At 34.8% G+C, this 22,992-nt stretch overlaps 1 protein-coding gene across 1 annotated transcript; it reads left to right on the forward strand.

The window, feature by feature from the left end:
- Nucleotides 1–4,258: 4,258 nt before the first annotated feature.
- Nucleotides 4,259–7,476, forward strand: LOC131984801 (oocyte zinc finger protein XlCOF6-like). The gene has a single exon (XM_059349778.1). The coding sequence runs from the start codon at nt 4,667–4,669 to the stop codon at nt 7,070–7,072; it is 2,406 nt and encodes an 801-aa protein (XP_059205761.1). The 5' UTR covers nt 4,259–4,666; the 3' UTR covers nt 7,073–7,476.
- The last annotated feature ends 15,516 nt before the right edge of the window (nt 7,477–22,992 follow it).

Raw genomic sequence — 22,992 nt, forward strand, 5'->3', positions numbered from 1 at the left:
AACAACTAGAACAATATTTTGGGCTGTGTGTTGCTGTTTGGTTGCAGGTCGACTTTTCTCTGCTTCATTCTGAGACTTCAAGAGAGAAAATAACACTTTACAGGCACCAACATTTATGTAAACTTATTAACTCTATGCTTATTTATACTGACACTGGGTCAATTAACGTAATATGGGCATACTACGTGCCCGATTTATTTATTTATTTCGATACTTTTGAAAATGAGTATCATATCGGGATACAACGTTTTAGTATCGATACTAAAGAAAATGTAATTTTACATCTTTTTTTGGCCATTTTGTGTCCTTTTGTGTCATTTTATATCTTTTGTTTTGGTCATTTTGTGTGTTTTTCAGTAATTTTGTGTCTTTTTTTGTACCTTTTTTAGTCATTTTACTTTGGTAACAACATTAATGACACTTATAATTCATAATTTAGCAGAGAAATAAGTAATTAAGTATTTTCAGTTTACACTGAATATTTGTTATCACATAACTTACAAAACTTGTGTTCAAAGTCAAGCAAAAACATAAACAAATGCCAGAATATTTAGCTAAAAGATCATAAAAATCATCTTGATAAGTTGCCAGTTAAGTTAATTGATGCGTCTCAGTCTCTAAAGTTATTAATTGTTAATTCATATATTTGCATCAGATGATGATGTACTCTGTGCAAAGTTAATACGTTATATACATTTGTTTATTGTCTAAGCAGGGGCCGACAGCCCGCAATTATATTACCTTTATTTTTATCTATAAATAACTGTTATTGAAATTTTTTTTTAAATCCCAGAACACATCTCCATGGTGAGTTCTGCTCCACTGCTTTTATGAAACTAAATAGTGGCCAAATTCAGCCAGAATCAGAGAAATATTCAGGTTTAAAGGAGAGGAAGGACTTCCTTCCTTTCACTGGTGTAACGCTCAAATGGAGCCTTCAGTGTGCAGCTGTGCGTCATTGTGTAATTGGACGTCCTGCTTAAATTCAGCGCTGCAGTTTAAAAACCAGTTCAGACATGATGTGTCTTTGGCATCAGCACTCTGACACATAATATATAATTATTATTATTATATTAGTGGAAATGGAAGAAGAAGCTTTAAGGTTGAATCTCCACGATTTATCCAGTAAAAGCCACAAAGTGGATTAAACCTGAATATTTAACTGATCCTGGCTGAATTTAGATGCTACTTAGATTCATAAAAGCAGCGGAGCAGAACTCACTATGGAGATGTGTTCTGTGATTTTTTATTATTTATTTTACAGTACAGTACAATAACAGGTATAAATAACAATAACGGATAATAGCGGACTTTCGGTCTCTGTAAACACAAACAAATGTATAACTCTCTGAATGGCATAATAGCGTATTAACTTTACACATAGTACATCATCATCTGCATATAAATTAACTAACAATAACTTTAGCCGACTGAGACGGCATTAATTAACTTAACCGGCAATGTATCAATATGACGTTTATTATCTTTTAGCTAAATATTCTGGAATTTGTTTATGGATATGTTTTGCATTACTTTGAACACACATTTTGTAAGTGATGTGATAACAAATATTCAGTGTAAACTGAAAATACTTATATATTTAAATTCATATTGCGCCACCGGTGTCGCTGACGTAGCATCCTTCAAATCCGTTTGAGGATCCTTCCTTGACTTTGGGATACAGCCATAGAGACAGACAATCACGCTCTCATACACTCCTACGGGCTATTTAGATTAATCAATTAAACCTTAGTGCATGTTTTTGGACGCTGACACAGAAAGAACATGAGAACTCCACATAGAAGAGCCACAGGAGAGAGTGCTAACTACCACACCACCCTGTAGCCCGAGCTTCGGTTATTACACACATTTAGAATAAACAGACAATTGTAGTGTAGAGAATTCATCATTACTGAATAAAAACAAACCTGCTGTTTACCCCAACAAGCTGTTTCAGGGCGTTTTTTTACCCTTTGTCTACATTCAACATACATTAAACGACACAAATGACCAAAAAAGACGTAAAATGACCTAAAAACGATGTAAAATCACTTTAAAAAGACACTAAATTAAAAAAAAAAACCATAAAAGGACTAAAAAAGGACACAAAATGACCAAAATAGATATAAAATGACCAAAAGAAACAACATGACTGTATAAACCAGTTTTCTCCGCATATTGATACAATATATTGACATTTAACTGTTTAACTGCATTTTGAGTCCACAAGTTGAATTCAATCAGGAATTGTTTTGTCCAATCGGAGAAAATTCTCAGTCTATTCATCTGACTTCAGTCTTTTTATTTCTCCACAATGAGAGTCAAACCCACAAAGTATTCAGTCAAACTGAACTCAACTGATATTAAACATGTTGGACGACAACAACTGCAGCATTTTATCAAACAACAAGCTTCACTGACAAAAAATGTTTCTCAGTTAAACAAACTTCCTAATATGGTATCCTGACACACAAGTTACACTTTTTGTCTGGTAATTTTGACCTTTTTTTTGGTAATTTCTACTTTTTCCGCTAATTTAGAATTTTTTTTGGTAACTTTTTTATCTGCTAATTCTATTATTTTTGGTAATTTCCACTTTTTTTCTGGTAATTTCCACTTTTTTCTGGTAATCTTACTTTTTTCTGAAGGCAGATTAACTGTTTTTCCTGACACACAATTTCTACTATTTTCTGGTAATTTTGACTTTTTTAAATAGTAATTCTATTTTTTTCTTCAGAAAAAAGTCAAAATTAGCAGAAAAAAAAATTAATTATTAGAAAAAAAGTAGAAATTACCAGAAAAAAAGTAGAAATTACAAGAAAAAAGTGGAAATTACTAAAAAATATGCAAATATATACCGTCGCGTGTTAGCATAGCGTAGTGTAAAGGTAAACAAACAACAACAACAACAACAACAACAACCACAATGACTGTTATTCTTTGCGTTATTACATTTGTGGGACGTTATTACAATATTGAAAGTTGAAGATTTTCACTCCCCACATGTTATAAGTCCCTGCAAACGTAGTTATTATAACCAAACCAAAGAACAGTCATCAATTGTGCACCAGCTGGGCACAATATTGCTTATTATCAGTAGTATATTGATTATATTGATCATGGCCGCCAAGTATCGATATCGATTGTTCCGACGGCCGTTAGTATTTTAGATTTTTTTACTTACTACAAGATTATAAAGGAGATCTACGGGCTGAAATATGAGCCACCAGAAACTGAATTTGAATTGCTTAACTTGAATAATTGCATTAAAAAACTGAATTTGAATCACATCATTTGAATTTGTATTGTTCAATTTGAATCATTGCATTGAAAAACTGAATCTGAATTGTAATTTGAAATTTAGATTTATTAGTTTGGAACTGAACATTCAGTTCTCACAATTCAGATTCAGTTCGCAAAAATTCAATTTCAGTTTTCTGTGACTAACATCTGGGTAGTTGAGGCAGAGCAATCGAGCACAGATACACAGAGCGCCTCTTCGGCCAATCAGAACCTCCGTTTTCTTTTGTAACATTTGGCAACCGGGTGGCAACAAATGTTACAAAAGAAAATCTATGAGAACCAATACATCTTCCAAGACACTCAGAAGGTCAATCTTGGTGTCAAAATCTACATTTTCTGGGTCAAAGAATCATTTAAAGCTCTTGAGAATATCACTCGATGATTATTTGATCCAATAGATATGTTCATTTTGTATTTACGTAATTTCCAACTCATTTATATAGGCCTTATACAGTTCATATATTATAAAAAATGAGCAACATGCATACATTTAATTGAACTTTATTAGCTTCACTCGTATTATTTATTACATTTCCAACCACAAAGATGTGATCAGTTCCAGTGAGCCTTCCTGCATCACTCATTATTATTATTATTATTATTATTATTATTATTAGTAGTATTAGTATTATTTCTCCTTTCTCCTATGGCTTTGCCTAGTGTTGGTGGCTTCCTGTCCATCTTGAAAATACACCTTTCTCGTGGTCAGATTTTGGTAAAAAATAAAAAAAATGGTGTTAAGGACATCTAATACTACAAAAAACAACTGAGAAACCTTTTGGTAGAATGTTTTTTTTTTTAGGGTTAGGTGTTTTTTTCCATAGATGCGTGCTTAAGCTGATTGTTTGTGATTAATTTTACTGTTTGTAACTAAATTATGAATGGTAAAATGTCCACAAACATTAATTAATAACTGTATGTTTGTGTTTCAGCTTCAGCCTCGAACAACAAAAACCGGATTTTTGTTAAAGAGGAGCAGCAGGAGTGGAGCTGCAGTCTGGACCAAGACCAGGACCAGGTGGAACCAGAGCCCCCACACATTAAAGAGGAACCAGAGGAACCTTGGAGCAGTCAGGAGGAAGAGCAGCTCCTTCCTGTCCCTGTGAAGAGTGAAGAAGACTATGAAAGATCAGATCCAGATCCACATTTACAACCAGATCTTGACTTCAAGGCTTCAGACTCTTCTGAGACTGAAGTCAGTGACGATGACTGGAGGGAGACCAGAGAACTTGACTCAGGTTTAAACCATCTGGATCATGATGAAGTCCCTCTCAGGGATTCAACACGTAGTCACAGAGAGAAACCGTTTCGCTGCTCTGTGTGTGGGAAAACATTCAGCTACAAGACACATCTGACCACACACATGAGGACTCACACGGGAGAGAAACCGTTCAGCTGCCCCTTCTGCAATAAATCTTTTGCCCAGAGCGGAAACGTACAGATTCACATGAGAATCCACACGGGAGAGAAACCGTTCGGCTGCTCCGAGTGTGGGAAAACGTTTGGCCGCAAGACCCATCTGCAGACTCACATGATATCTCACTCCAGAGAGAACCCGTTCAGTTGCTCCGAGTGTGGGAAGACATTCAGCGAGAGTGGAAATCTCAAGAGACACATGAAGACTCACGCAGGAGAGAAACCCATCAGCTACTGTGACCAAAGACTGACTTCATATAAGTGGCTCAGAAATAAGCAAACAAGTGAAACTGATGAAGAGGACTGTGGAGGACCAGATCCAGATACATTTAGCAATTTTAATACTTATAAAAAGGCTGAATTGTCTCCTGAAACTGATGACAGTGTTGACTTTGAGTTCTGGAGAGAGACCAGGAAGCATCAGTCAGGTTTCACTTATCAGAGGAATAAAAAGGTCTCTGCTAGCGATGGCTGTAATCCTGGCTGCTCTGATGACAAGAGTAAAACTAAACCCAGTGTTGATGGTCAGCTTCAGTCAGGTCCAAACCATCTGAACTCTGAGGACGTGTCTGCCAGTGAAACGGGACGTAACGCTGACAAGACGCCACTCAGCTCCTCTGAGAGTCATCAAAGACCTGAAGACAGCCACAAGAGTCCTCCCACAGGAGAGAAACCGTTCAGTTGCTCCGTGTGTAACGTAGATTACAGTGACAGTGAGGATTTAGTCCATCACATGAGGATCCACACGGGACAAACACAGTTCAGCTGCTCAGTTTGTGGTGAGGAATTTGCATGGAGACGATATCTGACCAAACATATGGAGGTCCACTCGAAAGAGAAAAACCACAGCTGCCTTGTTTGTGACAGAACATTCAGTCAACCTGCTGAGCTGAGTTCTCATCAGTGTGTTGGTGAATCACAGCTTCATCAGAGTCAAACTGAGGAGAACAAAGAGACAGAGCCTCCAGCCGGCAGCTCAGCTCAACACATGGAAACAGAAGCTGATGGAGAGGACTGTGGAGGACCAGAACCAGACAGGAACTCTCATCCAGATCCTGATTCTGACGACCAGAGTGGAAACTGTTCTGAACCTGAGGCTGATGACAGTAGCGACAGTGATTTCTGGACCAACAGCAGCAGACGGTTGTCGGCTTTAAACTCTCTGAAACATGATGAAGTACGGCAGGAAGAGCCAGAGCCGCCACGCATTAAAGAGGAACAAGAGGAACACAGGATCCATCAGGAGGGAGAGCAGCTTCTTCCTGTCCCTGTGAAGAGTGAAGAAGTTGAAGAGAAACCTCAGTCCTCACAGCGTCATCAAACACAAACTGAATCCGGCCCAGATAAATATCTACAACCAGTCTCCTCTGATCCTGAGACTGATGACAGTGCTGATTGGAAGGAGGCCAGAGACCTTAAGTCAGGTTTAAACTCTCTCGGGGATTCCAGATGTGGCGAGAAACGATTCAGCTGCTCCGAGTGTGGGAAAAGATATTCCCACAGGACAGATCTAATAACTCACAGGAGAACTCATACAGGAGAGAACCTTTTCAGCTGCCCAGAATGTGGGAAGAAGTTTGTCCGCAAGGCCGATCTGAAACCACACATGAGGTCCCACACAGGAGAGAAACCGTTCAGCTGCTCCTTTTGCCAGAAATCTTTTTCCATGAGGGGAACTTTACACATCCACATGAAAATCCACACGGGAGAGAAACCGTTCAGCTGCCCAATCTGTGATAAAAGTTTTTTGCGACAGTCACATTTGAGGAATCACTTCAGAACTCACACAGGAGAGAAACCGTTCAACTGCTCAGTGTGCGACAAGCCATTCAGGCATAAAGTTCAACTGACGCAACACATGAATCAGCACACAGGAGAGAAGCCCGTGATCTGCCCAGTATGTAAGAAATCCTTCGTGCAGAGCGGATATTTACGGCTACACATGAGAATCCACAGCGGGGAGAAACCGTTCAGCTGCTCAGTCTGTGAAAAAAGATTTTCCAGAAAGCCAGATCTGAAGAAACACATCAGAACTCATACGGGAGAGAAACCGTTTAGCTGCTCGTTTTGCAAGAAAACTTTTGCCCAGAGTGGAAACTTGCAGAAACACATAAAAATCCACACAGGAGAGAAACCGTTCAGCTGCTCCGTCTGCGGCAAAGGATTCATCCAGAAGTGCTTTTTGCGGTTACACATGAAAACTCACACGGGAGAAAAACCATATAGCTGCTCAGTTTGTCACCAAAAATTCTCTTGGCAGCAAACTTTGGCTCGTCACTTGAAAAAAAACCATGCAGAGAAGAAACCAGCAGAGAACCAGCAGCAGCCAGCTGCTGTTTTGAAAAAGTCATAAATAGTATTATCATGATGATTGAAATTAGCTTTTTAAATTAAAATTAGATTAGATTAAAATTAGCTTAAAATTTTACATGATCAAAAACAAAAACATTGAACATAGAACAACAGGAAAAACGTGTGCTTTACTGAACTTGCTGCTGTGGAACATTTTGCCTGTGTGGGACTTCATGGTGCATTCAGGTGTACCTCGTAAACACTGAGAAACTCAAGTTATTCTTTAAAAGTACCTCTCTGCCCTGTAGTGGCATTTATTTTTGTTGTTTAACCGTTTCATAAAGTAAGTTTTTTGTTATTACATAAGAAGTAAATTATTTGAATTTGACCATTCCAAAAAAATACATGATACAATTTTTTTTGGGTCATTTTGTGGCTTTTTTTTTATTTATTTATTGTCTTTATTTGTCATTTTATGTCTTTTTTGTCATTTTGTGTCTTATTTTGTAACTTGGTCTTTTTCAAGTAATTTTTCGTCTTCTTCAGTCATTTTATGTCATTTTTTGGTAATTTTGTGTCATTTTTGGTAATTTTGTGTCTTTTTGGACATATTGTGGCTTTTTCTTAGTCATTTTGTCTTTATTGGTCATTTTAAGTCTTTTTTTTTTTTTTTTTAGTAATTTTGTGCCTTTTTTGTAATTTGTGTCTTTTTTCGTCATTTTGTGTCCTTTTTTTAAGTCATTTTTTGGTAATTTTGTATCTTTTTCGACCCGAGCATGTTGCATTTCAAAAAAAAAAAAAAATACATGGTAGCATGAGGTGTTTTTTTTAATAGAAGAATCTGAAAATATCAACAGTGTTACAGTGGTTTGGGCATAAAACCAATTATCTGTTGAAATTTACTAACCAATAGTATTATAGATATTCCAACCATGTCAGAGCTGTTAGTGCTGGAAAAAAAACAGTTTAAACCAATAATTTGATGGAATTGTTATTAAATTTCTTTGATCATTTGAAAATATGTATTTTTTTGTGAATCAATTGCATGAACACCTCGGACTAGAACTTCTCACTTCAAATTCTGAATTCAGAGCTCTGAATAAAAAAATGTAAATAAATATTTGTCCTTCTTCACGCTGAGTTGTTGTTGAAGAAGTAAGATGCAATAAATGAAACACAAGAACTGAACGAGCTGCTCCATTTATTTCAGATGTTTCTTTTTTTCTCCTTCAAAAACATGTTACTTTCTGTTGTTTATGTTCCTTAATAAAAGCACCGTGTTTTTTGTGGTCTGCACACATTAACAGATTAATCATATCAATGTATTAATGCAGTGAAAACTTGAGAGAAACCTGAATAAAACTGTTGGAGTGCAGTGCCTCCTGTTGGCCAGCAGGGGGAGCTGCTGCCTGGCAGCTGAAACACACTACTGATGATGCATTTACAGTCAGGGAAAAAAAATATTAGACCACCTTGTGTTCTTCGGTTTCTTGTTCATTTTAATGTCTGGTTCAACTAAAGGTTCATTTGTTTGGACAAATATAATGATAACAAAAATATGTGATGAATTTAACTTAAGAGCTGATATCTAGACATTTAACATGGTTTTATTGATCATGATTCTGGTTATTATCTAGAATCTTTTTATTCATTTTGTGTCGTCTTTTAGGGTTTTTTTTTTTTGCCTCTTTGTAGTCATTGTACTTAGTTTTTGGTAATTTTGTGTCTTTTTTGTCATTTTGTTCTTTTTTACTAATTTTTACTGCTACCTTTTTGTTATTTTGTGTCTTTTTTAGGCATTTTCTTTTTGCCTTTTTTTTTTTTTTGCCTTTTTGTAGTCCTTGTTCTTATTTTAGGCATTTTACTTCTTTTTTGGTCATTTTTCTTCTTTTTTTCACCATTTTGTGTCTTTTGTTTAGTCGTTTTACTTTTTTTGTAATTTTTGTGCCTTTGTTCAGTCATTTTGTGTCGTTTTTTAGGCATTTTACTTCTTTTTTGGTCATTTTGTATCTTTTTTTCTTCATTTTGTCTCATCTTTTTGACTTTTTTTTTTTTTACTTTTTGTAGTCTTTGTTCTTATTTTTTTGTAATTTTGTGACTTTTTAGTAATTTAGTTCTTATTTTAAGCATTTTACTTCTTTTTTGGTCATTTTCTTTATTCATCTTGTTTTATCTTTTAGGCTTTTTTGCCTTTTTGTAGTCATTGTACTTCTTTTTTGGTAATTTTGGTTCTTTTTTTAGGCATTTTACTTTTCCATTTTGTGTCTTTTGTTTAATCATCTTGTCTCGTCTTTTAGGTATTTTTTTGCCTTTTTGTAGTCCTTGTTCTTATTTTTTGATCATTTTGTGTCTTTTGTTTAGTCGTTTTACTTTTTTTGTCATTTTGTGCTTTTTTTATTCATTTTGTCTCGTCTTTTTGGCATTTTTTTTGGCCTTTTGTAGTCCTTGTTGTTATTTTTTAGTCATTGTGTTCTTTTTTTCTTTTTTTACAAACTACTACTTTTTAGTAATTTAGGCATTTTACTTTTATGGTCATTTTGTGTGACCAAGATGGGCAAAAAAATTTATTGTATCCTTGGAAAAGTCATTTTGTGCCTTTTTTAGCCATTATACATCGTTTTTCTTTTGTCATTTTCTGTCTTTTTGTTCATTTTGTTCCTTCCTTTTTGGTCTTTTTATGTGACCAAGACAGGCAAAAAAAACAGAAAAATATATTGTATCCTTGAAAAAAACTCATTTTGTGTCAATTTACGTTGTTTTTTGTTGACTGTGTGTCTTTTTTTTAGTCATTTTGTGCGTTTTTTAGCCATTATACGTAGTTTTTTGTCTTTTTTTAAGGCTTTTTACATATTTTTTGGGGTAATTTTGGGTCGTTTTAGGTCATTTTGTACTTTTTTTCTAATTTTGTGTCTTTTTTAGTCATTTTACATATTTTTTTTTTATCACTGTGTGTCTTTTTTTGTCATTTGTGGTCTTTTTTTTAGGCTTTTTACATCTTTTTTTGGTAGTTTTGGGTCATTTTTGGTCATTTTGTACTTTTTTTCTAATTTTGTGTCTTTTTTTAGTCATTTTACATCTTTTTTTGGTCATTAGGTGTCTTTTTTAATCATTTTGTGCGTTTTTAGCCATTTACGTTGTTTTATGGTCATTTTCTGTCTTTTTTTAGTCATTTTACATCTTTTTTGGTCATTGTGTGACCAAACTGGGCAAAACTGGAAAATGTATCGTATCCTTGATAAAAAGTCATGGGAAGTTTTAGATATGACCATGAGAATGTGTGGGAACACTAACACACACACACACACACACACACACACACACACACACAGGTTGGATTTATGGCTGAGAGGAGTCACTCTGCTGAGAATCAGTGAAATGTTGCTTCATGAGGTCATAGATAAATGTTATCGTGGCGAAGAGGAGGAGGAAGAGGAGGAGGAGGAGGCTGGTGTTTATCCAGAGAGAGACAGGGGAGGAGAGGACAGAGGAGAGGAGATATAGGAGGGAAGGAAGGAAGGAAGGAAGGAGGTGAGGGAAGGAAGGAAGGGAAGATTCTGATGAAATAGGTTTGAATTTTGCAGGATTCAAACGCATCTTTTCTACAAAGGAGTGCATAAATCCAGCGTTTATCATAGACAGAAACTGTAAAAACTGACTTTATCGTCAGAGTTTGAACTTTCAAACAGTCCCTGAATGTATCATCAGTTATAAAAAGTGACCGTTACTTGTGTTAAAATGTTGATATTAGTGTCTCTTCTCCATGTGTGATTTAAAATAAACCAGATCCTGTTAAAAACCACAAATCAACAGGAGAGGCTGTTTACACAGAGCAGAGAGGAGAGGACAGGAGTAAAATGACCAAAAAAGACACAAAATGACCCAAAAAAAGATGTAAAATGACACAAAATGACCAAAAAAAGTGAATATTTGTCACATGGTCGAAAAAAATTCTGAAAAAAAAGCAAAATGACCAAACAAAAAAACGTAAATTTACAAAAAAAATGACACAAAACTTCCAAAAAGTACCAAATATATATATTTTTGTGTGTTTTTGGTCTTTGATGACATTTTTAGATCTTTTTAGTCATTTTGTGTCTTCTCTTGTCATTTCCTGTCAATTTTTGTCATTTCATATGTTTTTTTGGCATTTTGTCTTTTGATTTTTGTCATTTTGTTTGTTTTTGTTGTCGTTTTACTTATTTTTTTGGTCATTTTGTGTATTTGTTTAGCCATTTTACCTTTTTTTGGTCGGCGTGAAACAAACGAAACTCTGAAGAGAGTTTCATTAACTTTGTGTTTGTTGTTTCAGCAGCTGAAGAGGCCTGAAGGTCTCGACACCAGAAGCAGCAGGTGATTGTTTCTACTGTTTCATCTTCACATCACGTCTTATATAACATGTCTGTTGTGTTTCTGTTGTGTGTGTGAACAGTTTGTGGGTCAGAAAAACGTCTCTGCGGCTGCAGGAAACGCTTCAAATGAAGGTAAAGAATCTGGGAAATGTTAAAGAATTATTAATGTCTCAAAGTCAGATTTATGAAAACATAAATCCTGATCTAAGACCAGACACGACTTCTTTAAAAAAAAAAAAGTTTGTATCACAGCAAGAACATTTTTTGCACACACTTTTTGTGTCGGGAGAAATAAACAACTTTATTCTTTATCTGATTTAAATGTTTAACTAAAACAAACCTTCTGCACCGACCGACTGTGGAAACAATATAATCTGTGGGAGAAATGCTGTTTATATAGATTCTGATTTATTCCAATTAAAAATATATTTATGACAGAAATTACAGTTAATTTCATTCTTTCATTAGGCATTTTGTGTCTTTTTTTTGTCATTTTACTTCCTGGTAGGTCATTTCCCGTCAGTTTTAGTCATTTTGTGTGTTTTTTGAGTAATTTTACACCCCTTTTTTCATCTTTTTGTGTGTTTTTTTAGCCATTTTGTTCCTTTTTTTAAAGTAATTTTGTATCTTTTTTTGGTAATTTTGGGTCTTTTTTTTGTCATTTTGTGTCTTAATTTAGACATTTTACGTTGTTTTTGGGTAATTTTGTCTTTTGTTTTAAGGCATTTACTGTCAGTTTTAATCATTTTTGGTGTTTTTCTTGGTAATTTTACATTCTTTTTTTTGGTCATTTTATGTATTTTTTGGTATTTTTTGTCTTTTCTTGTCATTTTGTGTCTTCTTTAAGTTATTTTACTTCTTTTTTTTTGTCTTTTAACCTCTTTTTATTTATTTTTGTTTTTCAGTAACATTACATCGTTTTTTGGTAATTTTGTGTCTTTTTTTGTAATTTTGTGAATAGAAAAATAAAAAAATATATATAAATATTAACAATAAGGTACAAAAACTTGTGATTGAAACGTTTTGATGTGACTGAGACTCTGATATCAGCAGATTTTCCCACCAGCTGCATTTAAATATAAACATACATTAAACATGCATTTATATTTACAGTCTGAACGACGTGACGTGAAGCCAGTAAAACTTCTCACACACACACACACACGCTGACCTCTGCAGACTCTCACGGCGTGCTGCGCTGCGTTCAGCTGCGTTCAGGAACATTAAGCGTCCCCGCTGTCACAGTTTAAATATAGAAGGCCTGAGAACGCCGGCGGTTTCCCAGCATGCCTTGGGGCGAGGCAGCGACCCCCCGAGGACGCCGCCGCCGATCAGCTGGGAGACGTCGATGGGAAACACTTCAGCACAGCTTGACCTCCGATGGTTAAATTTAGTTCCCCAGATCAAACCTGAAGAGACCAAAAAACATCAAAACCACCGAGCTTCATATCAGACTTTTATTTTGTAGATAGAAACTCAGACTTTAACATTTTCTTTGTTTATTATTTATTCAAACGCATCTTTTCTTTAAATAGATGCATAAATCCAGCGTTTATCGTAGACAGAAACTGTAAAAACTGACTTTATCGTAAGAGTTTGAACTTTCCGACGGTCCCTGAATGTATCATCAGTTATAAAACGTGACCGTTACTTGTGTTAAAATGTTGATATTAGTGTCAGAATCTCTTTATTCTCCGTGTGTCATTTAAAATCAACAAGATCCTGTTTTACACAGAGCAGAGGGGAGAGGACAGGAGAGGCTGGAAAAATCACAATACTTCAATATGTACACTATGAGAGGAAAACTGTTCTGATAATTTTGTGGGTTTTTTTTTGTCATTTTGTTTCTTTTTTTTGGTAATTTTGTGTCTTTTTGTGTCATTTTTTTGTCATGTTGTGTCTTTTTTGGTCCCTTTTACAACATTCCTGTTCATCAGACTAGTGCAGTGCCCGTAGGAAGTATGTATTCGTCTGCAACTTCATAAAACTCTTACTTTTCATAAGGTACCACACCATCCAGCACATACACACTGAACATTGATATTCACTGGAAACTATTTGAATATTATTGGAAAATGGAACCTTGTAGCCACTTTAAACTCCTAAAGATAGGTAGGATAAATAGACTTCAGATGAGATGAGTCAGGGTGGAAATCCAGAGAGAATTACTGTGTTACTGACCAGGTGGAGGCCTATCACACAAGGGGGCGGAGCTACACTAAAAGGGGCGGGGCTTCCCCAAAGGGCGTCCGATCAGAAACAGTGCAATGCTGCAACACGTCCTACATAAATAATGATATTTAGAAAAATTAATTCAAAAATCTTCAAAATCGAGGATGCACACCTTTGTGCCATGAGCAAGACACACACACACACACACACACACACACACACACACACACAGACGCTTCTTGCTTTTATAGATAGATATGGATGCATATGAAGTAAAAACAGCACATTCATGTTGTCCAGGCAGAAAGGAAGAGAAAGGAAAAAGACGTCAGTGAAACAGAGACATAGTTTATTTATGATAATATAATATTACGACACCAGGACCAATAAAGAACTGTTTAGAGAGCTCTGCTTTTAATGCTGGCACACTAAACATTTCTAGTGTTACTTTGTAGATATTATAAAAAAAACATTTGGCATTTGGTCATTTTGTGTCTTTTTTGGTCATTTTTACAACTATTTTTGGTCATTTTTACAACTATTTTTGGTCATTTTGTGTCTTTTTTGGCCATTTTACATCTATTTTTGGTCATTTTGTGTCTTTTTTGGTCATTTTTAAAACTATTTTTGGTCATTTTGTGTCTTTTTTGGTAATTTTTGCAAAAATTTTTGGTCATTTTTAAAACTATTTTTGGTCATTTTGTGTCTTTTTTTGATCATTGTTACAACTATTTTTGGTCATTTTGTGTCTTTTTTGGTCATTTTTACAACAATTTTTGGTCATTTTGTGCCTTTTTTGGTCATTTTTACAACAATTTTTGGTCATTTTGTGTCTTTTTTGGTCATTTTTAAAACTATTTTTGATCATTTTGTGTCTTTTTTGGTAATTTTTACAACTATTTTTGGTCATTTTGTGTCTTTTTTGGTAATTTTTACAACTATTTTTGGTAATTTTTACAACTTTTGGTGATTTTGTGCCTTTTTTTGGTAATTTTAAAACATTTTTTGGTCATTTTGTGGCTTTTTTGGCCATTTTTACAACTATTTTTGGTCATTTTGTCTCTTTTTTTAGTCATTTTTACATCTACAGTCATAGAACCAAAATCATCATCTATAAAATCATGTTAAATGTCCAGATATCAACTCTTAAATTAAACTCTTATCAGCTATTTTTGTTGTTATCATTACATTTGTCCAAACAAATGAACCTTTAGTTGAACCAGACATTAAAATGAACAGGCTGTTACAATCCTGATCATTTCTGATAGTCAAGTATAAAACTGTAAAAATGACTTTAGTTTAGTGTTGTTTGTAGAAAACAGACACATAGACAGAGACTATTCAGCTTTAGGAGGATTAAAGATGACTCAGTGTTCTCCTTCAGTCTTCAGACAGTTCATTTTAATGTCTGGTTCAACAAAAGGTTCATTTGTTTGGACAAATGTAATTATAACCACAAAAATATCTGATTAGAGTTTAATTTAAGAGCTGATATCTAGACATTTAACATGGTTTTATTGATAATGGTTTTGGTTCTATGACTGTAGATGTAAAAATGACTAAAAAAAGACACAAAATGACCAAAAATAGTTGCCTGCTTGGGCCCTAATAATAATAATAATAATAATAATAATAATAATAATAATAATAATATCTGTAGTTTTCCTGTTTGAACTCTTTGTGTCTTTTCTCTCTTTTTCTTCTGTCTGTGTTTTTTTTTTGTGTCGACAGGAAATGCTCCGTTTGTCTCCAGATGGTTTTTGGTGGTTTTTGACAGGACGCACACACACACACACACACACACACACACACACACACACACACACACACACACACACAGCCTGTGTCACGTCTCAACCTGCAGCTTTTTAAACTCGTCTCATCGTCTCTAATCTTCATTTATCTGATTCACTTCAGTTGTTTTTTTTCCCACGATGCATTTCAACAAACACATTCAGTCGTTTAGTGTCTCAGAAGCTTTTAGTCCTTTATTTCCTCTCGTCTGTAGTGGAATATTTAGTTACACAGTCATGGAAAAAAGGATTAGACCACCTTGTTTTCTTCAGTCTCTTGTTCATTTTGATGCCTGGTTATGATCAATAAAACCATGTTAAATGTCGAGATATCGGCTCTTAAATTAAACTCTTATCAGATATTTTTGGTCATTTTGCGTCTTTTTTGGTCAATTTGTGTCTATTTTGATAAATTTGTGTCATTTTTTGGTAATTTTGACATCTATTCGTAGCCATTTTGCGTCTTTTTTGGTCAATTTGTGTCTATTTCGATAATTTCGTGACATTCTTTGGTCGTTTTTGCATCTATTTTTGGTCATTTTGTTCATATTTCAAAAATGTTGTGTCATTTTGTCTCTTTTTTTAATAATTTTTTTGCATCTATTTTTATTCATTTTGTTTATATTTCGGTAATTTTTAGTCATTTTTTGTGTCTTTTTAGCCATTTTGTGTGTTTTTTTAGACATTTTATGTCTTTTTTTGGTAATTTCTGTCTTCTTTTAGTTATTTTACTTCTTTCTTTCGTAATTTTGTGTCTTTTTTAGTCATTTTTACGTAGTTTTTTTTTTGTCTTTTTACCTCTTTTTTCATTTTGTTTGTTTTTCAGTAACTTTACATCGTTTTTTGGTGTCTTTCTTCGCTATTATTGCATTTTTCTGGCACTTTGTCTGTATTTTCTGCAGCTTTGTGCACAAACAGAGACTCAGAATCGTCCTGGATGTTGTATTCTGAAGAGGAAACAGATGATTTTCTGCAGCTGAGATCAATAAGTTATTTGAGAGGACATGTGGACAGCGTGAGTCCAGCAGTAATCTGTCTGAGCTGGATTACATCAGATTAAAGTCGCCACTTGTTTGACTCTGCAGCGTCTGAATGTTCACCTGATGTTTGGAGACTGTGTGGGAGTCTGATTACAGCCACCAGGACTGTAATTATCTCCGATTTGGAGGTTTTATCTGTAATTATCTCAGATTTGGAGGTTTTATCTGTGTGAGTCAGCAGTGATTTTCAGATTAAAGGTTTTGTGAGAGCAGCTCCGAGGGAAATATTAAAACTCTCATGTTGAGGGAAGTTTCTCTCTTTAGTTACTGCAGAATGGGACAGGAGAGGCTGTTTACACAGAGCAGAGAGGAGAGGACAGGAGAGGCTGTTTACACAGAGCTGAGAGGAGAGGACAGGAGTAAAATGACCAAAAAAGACACAAAATAACTGATAAACACACAAAATGGCCCAAATAAGATGTAAAATGACCCAAAAAAGACACAAACTGACACAAAAAGATGTAAAATGACCCAAAAAAGACACAAACTGACACAAAAAGATGTAAAAAGACACAATATAACTGAAAAAGACACAAAATGACACAAAAAAGATGTAAAATGACACAAAAAGATGTAAAATGACACAAAAAAAGACAGATTTTCAGTGAATATTTGTCACATGGTCGAAAAAAATTCTGACCAAACAAAAAAACATAAAATTACAAAAAATGACACAAAACTTCCAAAAAGTACCAAAAAAAGATGCAAAATTGCTAAAAAAAAAAAAAAAAAAAAAAAAAATTGAAATTACAAAAAAGACACAAAATGGCCAAAACAGTCCAGATATTGTCCATATTGAAGAGAGGCTGTTTACACAGAGCTGAGAGGAGAGGACAGGAGAGGCTGGAAACACGACAATACTTTAATATGAACAATATCTGCACAGTTTTGGCCATTTTGTGTCTTTTTATAGTAATTTTAATTCTTTTTTTGGCAATTTTTGTACTTGGAAAACTTGGAAAGTTTTGTGTCTCTTTCGGTAATTTAATGTAATTTTTTGGTTATCTTATGTTGGTTTTTTTCGGGCCATTTTGCGCCTTTTTCGGACCGGTGTCGTTTTTGTGTCATTTTTACATCTTTTTTGGTCATTTTGTGTATTTTTTTGGTCATTTTACATCTTTTTTGGCCATTTTGTGTCTTTTTTGTGTCATTTTACATTTTGTTTTTGGCCATTTTGTGTCTTTTTTGTGTCATTTTATATCTTTTTTGGTCATTTTGTGTGTTTTTCAGTAATTTTGTGTCTTTTTTGTGTCATTTTACATTGGTAACAACATTCATGACACTTCTAATTCATAATTTATCAGAGAAATTCTCATTTTATTTCTGGTTTCTGTCATTCCAACTGTGTTATTCTGCACAAAGACTGTTGGAGTCGTTCTGATTTTATATATTGCAGAGAAATAAAATGACACAGAGAGGAGAATGTAAAAAGAGTAAAAACCTCCCAGAAACAGCTTGTTGGAGTTCAGAGAGTGAAACATTGTCCAGGAGTGTTAAAGATGAATTATTATTATAGAGAATCTCTACTACTACTACTACTACTACTACTACTACTACTACTACTACTACTACTAATAATAATAATAATAATAATAATAATAATATGTGTAGTTTTTCTGTTTGAACAGAATGAAACAACCTGAGGCTGTTTACACAGAGCAGAGAGGAGAGGACAGGAGAGACTGGAAACATGACATGTCTTTTTTTTTAGTAATTTTAATTATTTTTTTGGACATTTTGTATCTTTTTTTGCTACTTTTTGGAAGTTTTGTGTCCTTTTTTTGTAATTTCACGTATTTTTTAAAAATAATTTTACGTTTTTTTGTTTGGTCATTTTGTGTCTTTTTCAGTAATTTTGTGTCTTTTTTTGGTTGTTTTACATTTGTAACAACATTCATTACACTTGCAATTAATAATTTATTCCTTATAACTCATAATTTAAGACTCTGCAGGACTCAGAGATTATAGAGATTTTATATGTTGCAGTGAAACGCAAAGACACAGAGAGGAAAAGTAGAAAGAACAACAACAACAACAACAAAAAAACGTCTTGAAGCAGCTTGTTGGAGTTCAGAGAGTTATAAATTGTCCAGTAGTGTTAAAGATGAATTATTATGATAGATAATCTGTAATAATACGACTAATACTAATAAAACTATGTGTAGTTTTTCTGTTTGAACAGAATAAAACAGTCTGATGGTTCTTCTTCTCTCCTGCTGTTTCTTGTCCTCACTCGGCCAGCAGACTGCATGCTGGGACGCCTTTCACCATGCTAATGCTAGTCAGACAGATGCTAATGGTTGCTAATGCTAGTCAGACAGATGCTAATGGTTGCTAATGCTGAGAGAGCTCCAGCTGAGAGGCTTCAGAGCGTTTCCTCTCAGAGAAGTTGTGACCTCGACTCGCAGGTCAAAAAGGCTCCAGTTTGTCTTTTTATTGCTGCAGAATGAAATAAATCTGAGCCGTAAACCTGATTTCACAATCAGCACAAAGAGTTGATGGATTCGTTCTGTAAATCTGCATTAGAACATGTTTTTAGTTCATTAAAGCTCCAAAAACAACATAACATAACAAACACTGGGGGGAAAAAGTAAAAAAGTTGCCAAACACTTTCAGTAAACTACTGTCAGTTAACTTCCAGTAAAAAAAATCAAAAAAAAAAAATCTGCAGAATAACTTTTTTCTTTTTTTAATTAATTACATTAAATTTAAACGTTTTACTGTAAGAAAAAGAACATTGCCTTAACTTTACACACACATATACAAATGTATATTTTTACATAGAATTAATTGTAACTTAACCACAAATATTAACAATAAAACAGAATTTTAAATCTGTATATTATTATTTATAATGCAACATTCTAGATTTGTTTTGATACTATTATTTAATTGTTTAATGGTCTTGAATGTTAAATTACAATAAATTCTATGTAAAAGATACGAAAAAATACGAAAAAAATACAGAGAATACACATCATATAGCTGAATATAAAATTCTGGCTTTTTTCTGTTTTTTTGCAGTAAAATTTTTAATTTAATGTAAAAAAAAAAAAAAACCTGCAAAAAGTCTGACGGTAAAATTTTCTAAAGACTTCCTTTCATATTAAAGTAAAACAACTTTAGTTATTCTACAGATTTTTATTGTTTTAAATACAGATATGTATTTATTTATATATAATCTGTATTTCTAAAGAAATTATCTGTAAAATAACTTAAGGTTTTTTATTGTTATTATTGTTATTTTCCAAATCTTTTTCCTTTTCCCCAAAAATGATTTACAGTGTTACAGTACATTTGAGTTTACTATAAAATACCACAAAGTGACAAAACACAATCAGAATAAACGATTAATTCCTGCAGAGATATTGAGTTTTGATGTCAACGGACAGAAAATCAGGATTAAAGAAGCAAATATTCAGATGCTTTAACCAGATTTTAAATATTTTTTTTTGTTGTTTTGTGAGTTTAAGCTGCTCATGTTTAATATATTTGGAAATATTTACAATCCAAATATTTAATTAATCAGATAAATAAGAAGATAAACTGTCCTCTTCGTGGAGCTGCTGTGATAATAAACTGTCAGGGTTTTTTCCCACACACCCGTCCCTTTAAACGACCATATTTGGTCGTTGCTGACTCATTGATGATGTCGCTGTGAGGTGTGTTTCCCTCAGACTGAAAATAGAAAACAGATCCATGAAGTGAGTCTATTGTTTCTGCTCCAGCTGGGAGACTAGAAACAATAGCACTCGGTTCTCGTGTGTGTGTGTGTGTGTGTGTGTGTGTGTGTGTGAGCCGACAGGAAGTCCAGTCTGAGACTCTGCAGCTGTTTGAGGATCGAGATGTTTGATATCTGAAGGATGACTCGACACGAGTCTCTTTACAGACTTTATGCTGATAACGTGCAGTAAAACGTTTTATTTCTGCCTGTTTTATGTGAATCTTTCTGCATCCTGAGGTCCCTAAACAGTCTGTGAGCTGCATAATTTTGTGTCTTTTTTCAGTAATTTTGTGTCTTTTTTTTGGTAATTTTGTGTCTTTTTTTTTGTAATTTTGTCCTTTTTTTTTGGTAATTTTGTGTCTTTTTCTGATAATTTTGTGTCTTTTTTTGTAATTTTGTCTTTTGTAATGTAATTTTGTGTCTTTTTTTAAGTAATTTTGTCTTTTTTAGTAATTTTGTGTATTTTTGGGCAATTTTATGTCTTTTTTAAGTAATTTAGTTTTTTCTGTCATTTGTGTCTTTTTTTTGTTGTTGTAATTTTGTCTTTTTTTGTTCATTTTGATACTGCCTCCAGCGGCCCCCAGGTATATCTGAATAAAAATGTGTTCTATTTGTACCCAGACGTGCCCACTTTATGCAAATCAAATGTAGTTTGCGGTGAAACCATACAGGTTTTCTTATGAAGATAGTGAGAAAAAATGACATGTGGAGTTCCACAAGGCTCCATTCTGGAGCCTTGTGGAATTCTAACTCTTTGGTACCAACAACAATAACGTTCCAGGAGAAAAGGAGTAAAATGTGTTATTGTGTCCTCTTGTGTGTGAATCTTTGTGCATCCTGGGGTCCTAAACAGTCTGTGAGCTGCATAAATGGGGTCTGAGTGGAAAGTAGGAAAATCACAGCCTCATGAAACTTTACAACCACCAACTAGAGACCTGGAGCATCCAGACTAGAGACCTGGAGCATCCAGACTAGAGACCAGGAGCATCCAGACTAGAGACCTGGAGCATCCAGACTAGAGACCAGGAGCATCCAGACTAGAGACCTGGAGCATTCAGACTAGAGACCAGGAGCATCCAGACTAGAGACCTGGAGCATCCAGACTAGAGACCTGGAGCATCCAGACTAGAGACCTGGAGCATTCAGACTAGAGACCTGGAGCATCCAGACTAGAGACCTGGAGCATCCAGACTAGAGACCAGGAGCATCCAGACTAGAGACCTGGAGCATTCAGACTAGAGACCTGGAGCATCCAGACTAGAGACCAGGAGCATCCAGACTAGAGGCCTGGAGCATTCAGACTAGAGACCTGGAGCATTCAGACTAGAGACCTGGAGCATCCAGACTAGAGACCAGGAGCATCCAGACTAGAGGCCTGGAGCATTCAGACTAGAGACCTGGAGCATTCAGACTAGAGACCTGGAGCATTCAGACTAGAGACCTGGAGCATTCAGAGACTAGAGACCTGGAGCATCCAGACTAGAGACCTGGAGCATTCAGACTAGAGACCTGGAGCATTCAGACTAGAATATTGCCGTGCAATCGCCAAAAAAGAATCAATTCCTGCAGAAGAGTGCAGAATATTTAGTTTTCTATGTCAAAACCCAAGTTACTGTTGGTCTTAATGTGGTCATTTGGAGTGAATTTGTACCATTTTATCATTTCTCAGGGTCAAATTCAGCCTCAAATTGGTGCAACAGATGATATCAACACAACAATTGCTGCAACAACTTATGAGCCATAAGTGAGAATGGTAATAAACATTATTTTCCTCCATCATAATGGTCTAACGCTTCAACTTGAACATATCAAATGAGCACAAAATACACAAATCTACTAAATGAAACCAGATCACAGCATGGAGTTTTGTCTCTTGTCATTTTGTGTCTTTTATTATAGTTTCGTGTCTGCTTTTTGGGATCCTTTTGTGTCTTTTTGGTCCTTTTGTGTCTTTTTTTGGTCATTTTGTGTCTTTTTTATCATTTTGTGTCTTTTTGGTCATTCTGTGTCTTTTTTGGGTAATTTTGTGTCTTTTTTATCATTTTGTGTCTTTTTGGTCATTCTGTGTCTTTTTTGGGGTCATTTTGTGTCTTTTTTTTCGTCATTCTGTGTCTTTTTTTGGGGTCATTTTGTGTCTTTTTTGGGTCATTCTGTGTCTTTCATTATAGTTTTGTGTCTTTTTTGTGTCATTTTGTGTCTTTTTTCGTCATTCTGTGTCTTTTTTTTGGGTCATTTTGTGTCTTTTTGGGGGGGAACACAAGAGCTGACACACAATCACACAAAATACACAAATCTACTAAATGAAACCAGATCACAGCATGGAGTTTTCTCTCTCGGAGTCTGAATGTGGGATTCTGGAGGAGTTTTACTGAATCTTGAGTTAAAAAAAAAAAAAAAAGTTACATTTTGCACAAACCTGGCACTAATCCAAACATTGCTGCAAGACTCTCCTGCTGCCCTGCTGTCCCCCCTTAAACCCTCCAGCTCTATAAAACAGGGCTGACTTTGAACTTGTTAAATCAATCAAATCATTTCTAAATGAGCATGTTTTTATGATTTCCCGCTCTCTCACCCAGTAATGAGCAGCTCGCCATGCGTTACATAATCACTCTTTGTTTATTTAAATGACTTTATGACTCATTTTGTTCGTTTTTTTTTTCTCTCCTTCAGCAGTTTTGCGACTTTGTTTGTTCCGCTTTTTTCCCTTCTTGCACCCATTCTTCCCTTTTTTACAGTTTCTCTTCTTTTTTTCTCTCACCCCCTCTCTTTGTTTCTCCTCGTGTTTGGTGAGCGGGGGAACAAACTTGGCAGGAAAACCAGAAACCCTCCTCCTCCTCCTCCTGCTCCTGCTCCTCCTGCTCCTCCCCTTTTCTCTCGGTTCATTCAGAGCTCAGTCGATCAGG

This window comes from Centropristis striata, chromosome 14, assembly GCF_030273125.1.
Source record: "Centropristis striata isolate RG_2023a ecotype Rhode Island chromosome 14, C.striata_1.0, whole genome shotgun sequence".
Classification (NCBI taxonomy): domain Eukaryota; kingdom Metazoa; phylum Chordata; class Actinopteri; order Perciformes; family Serranidae; genus Centropristis; species Centropristis striata.

Excerpts from the sequence above, each read along its gene's own strand:
- LOC131984801 (XM_059349778.1), top strand. The coding sequence starts at position 4,667 with ATGAGGACTCACACGGGAGAGAAACCGTTCAGCTGCCCCTTCTGCAAT.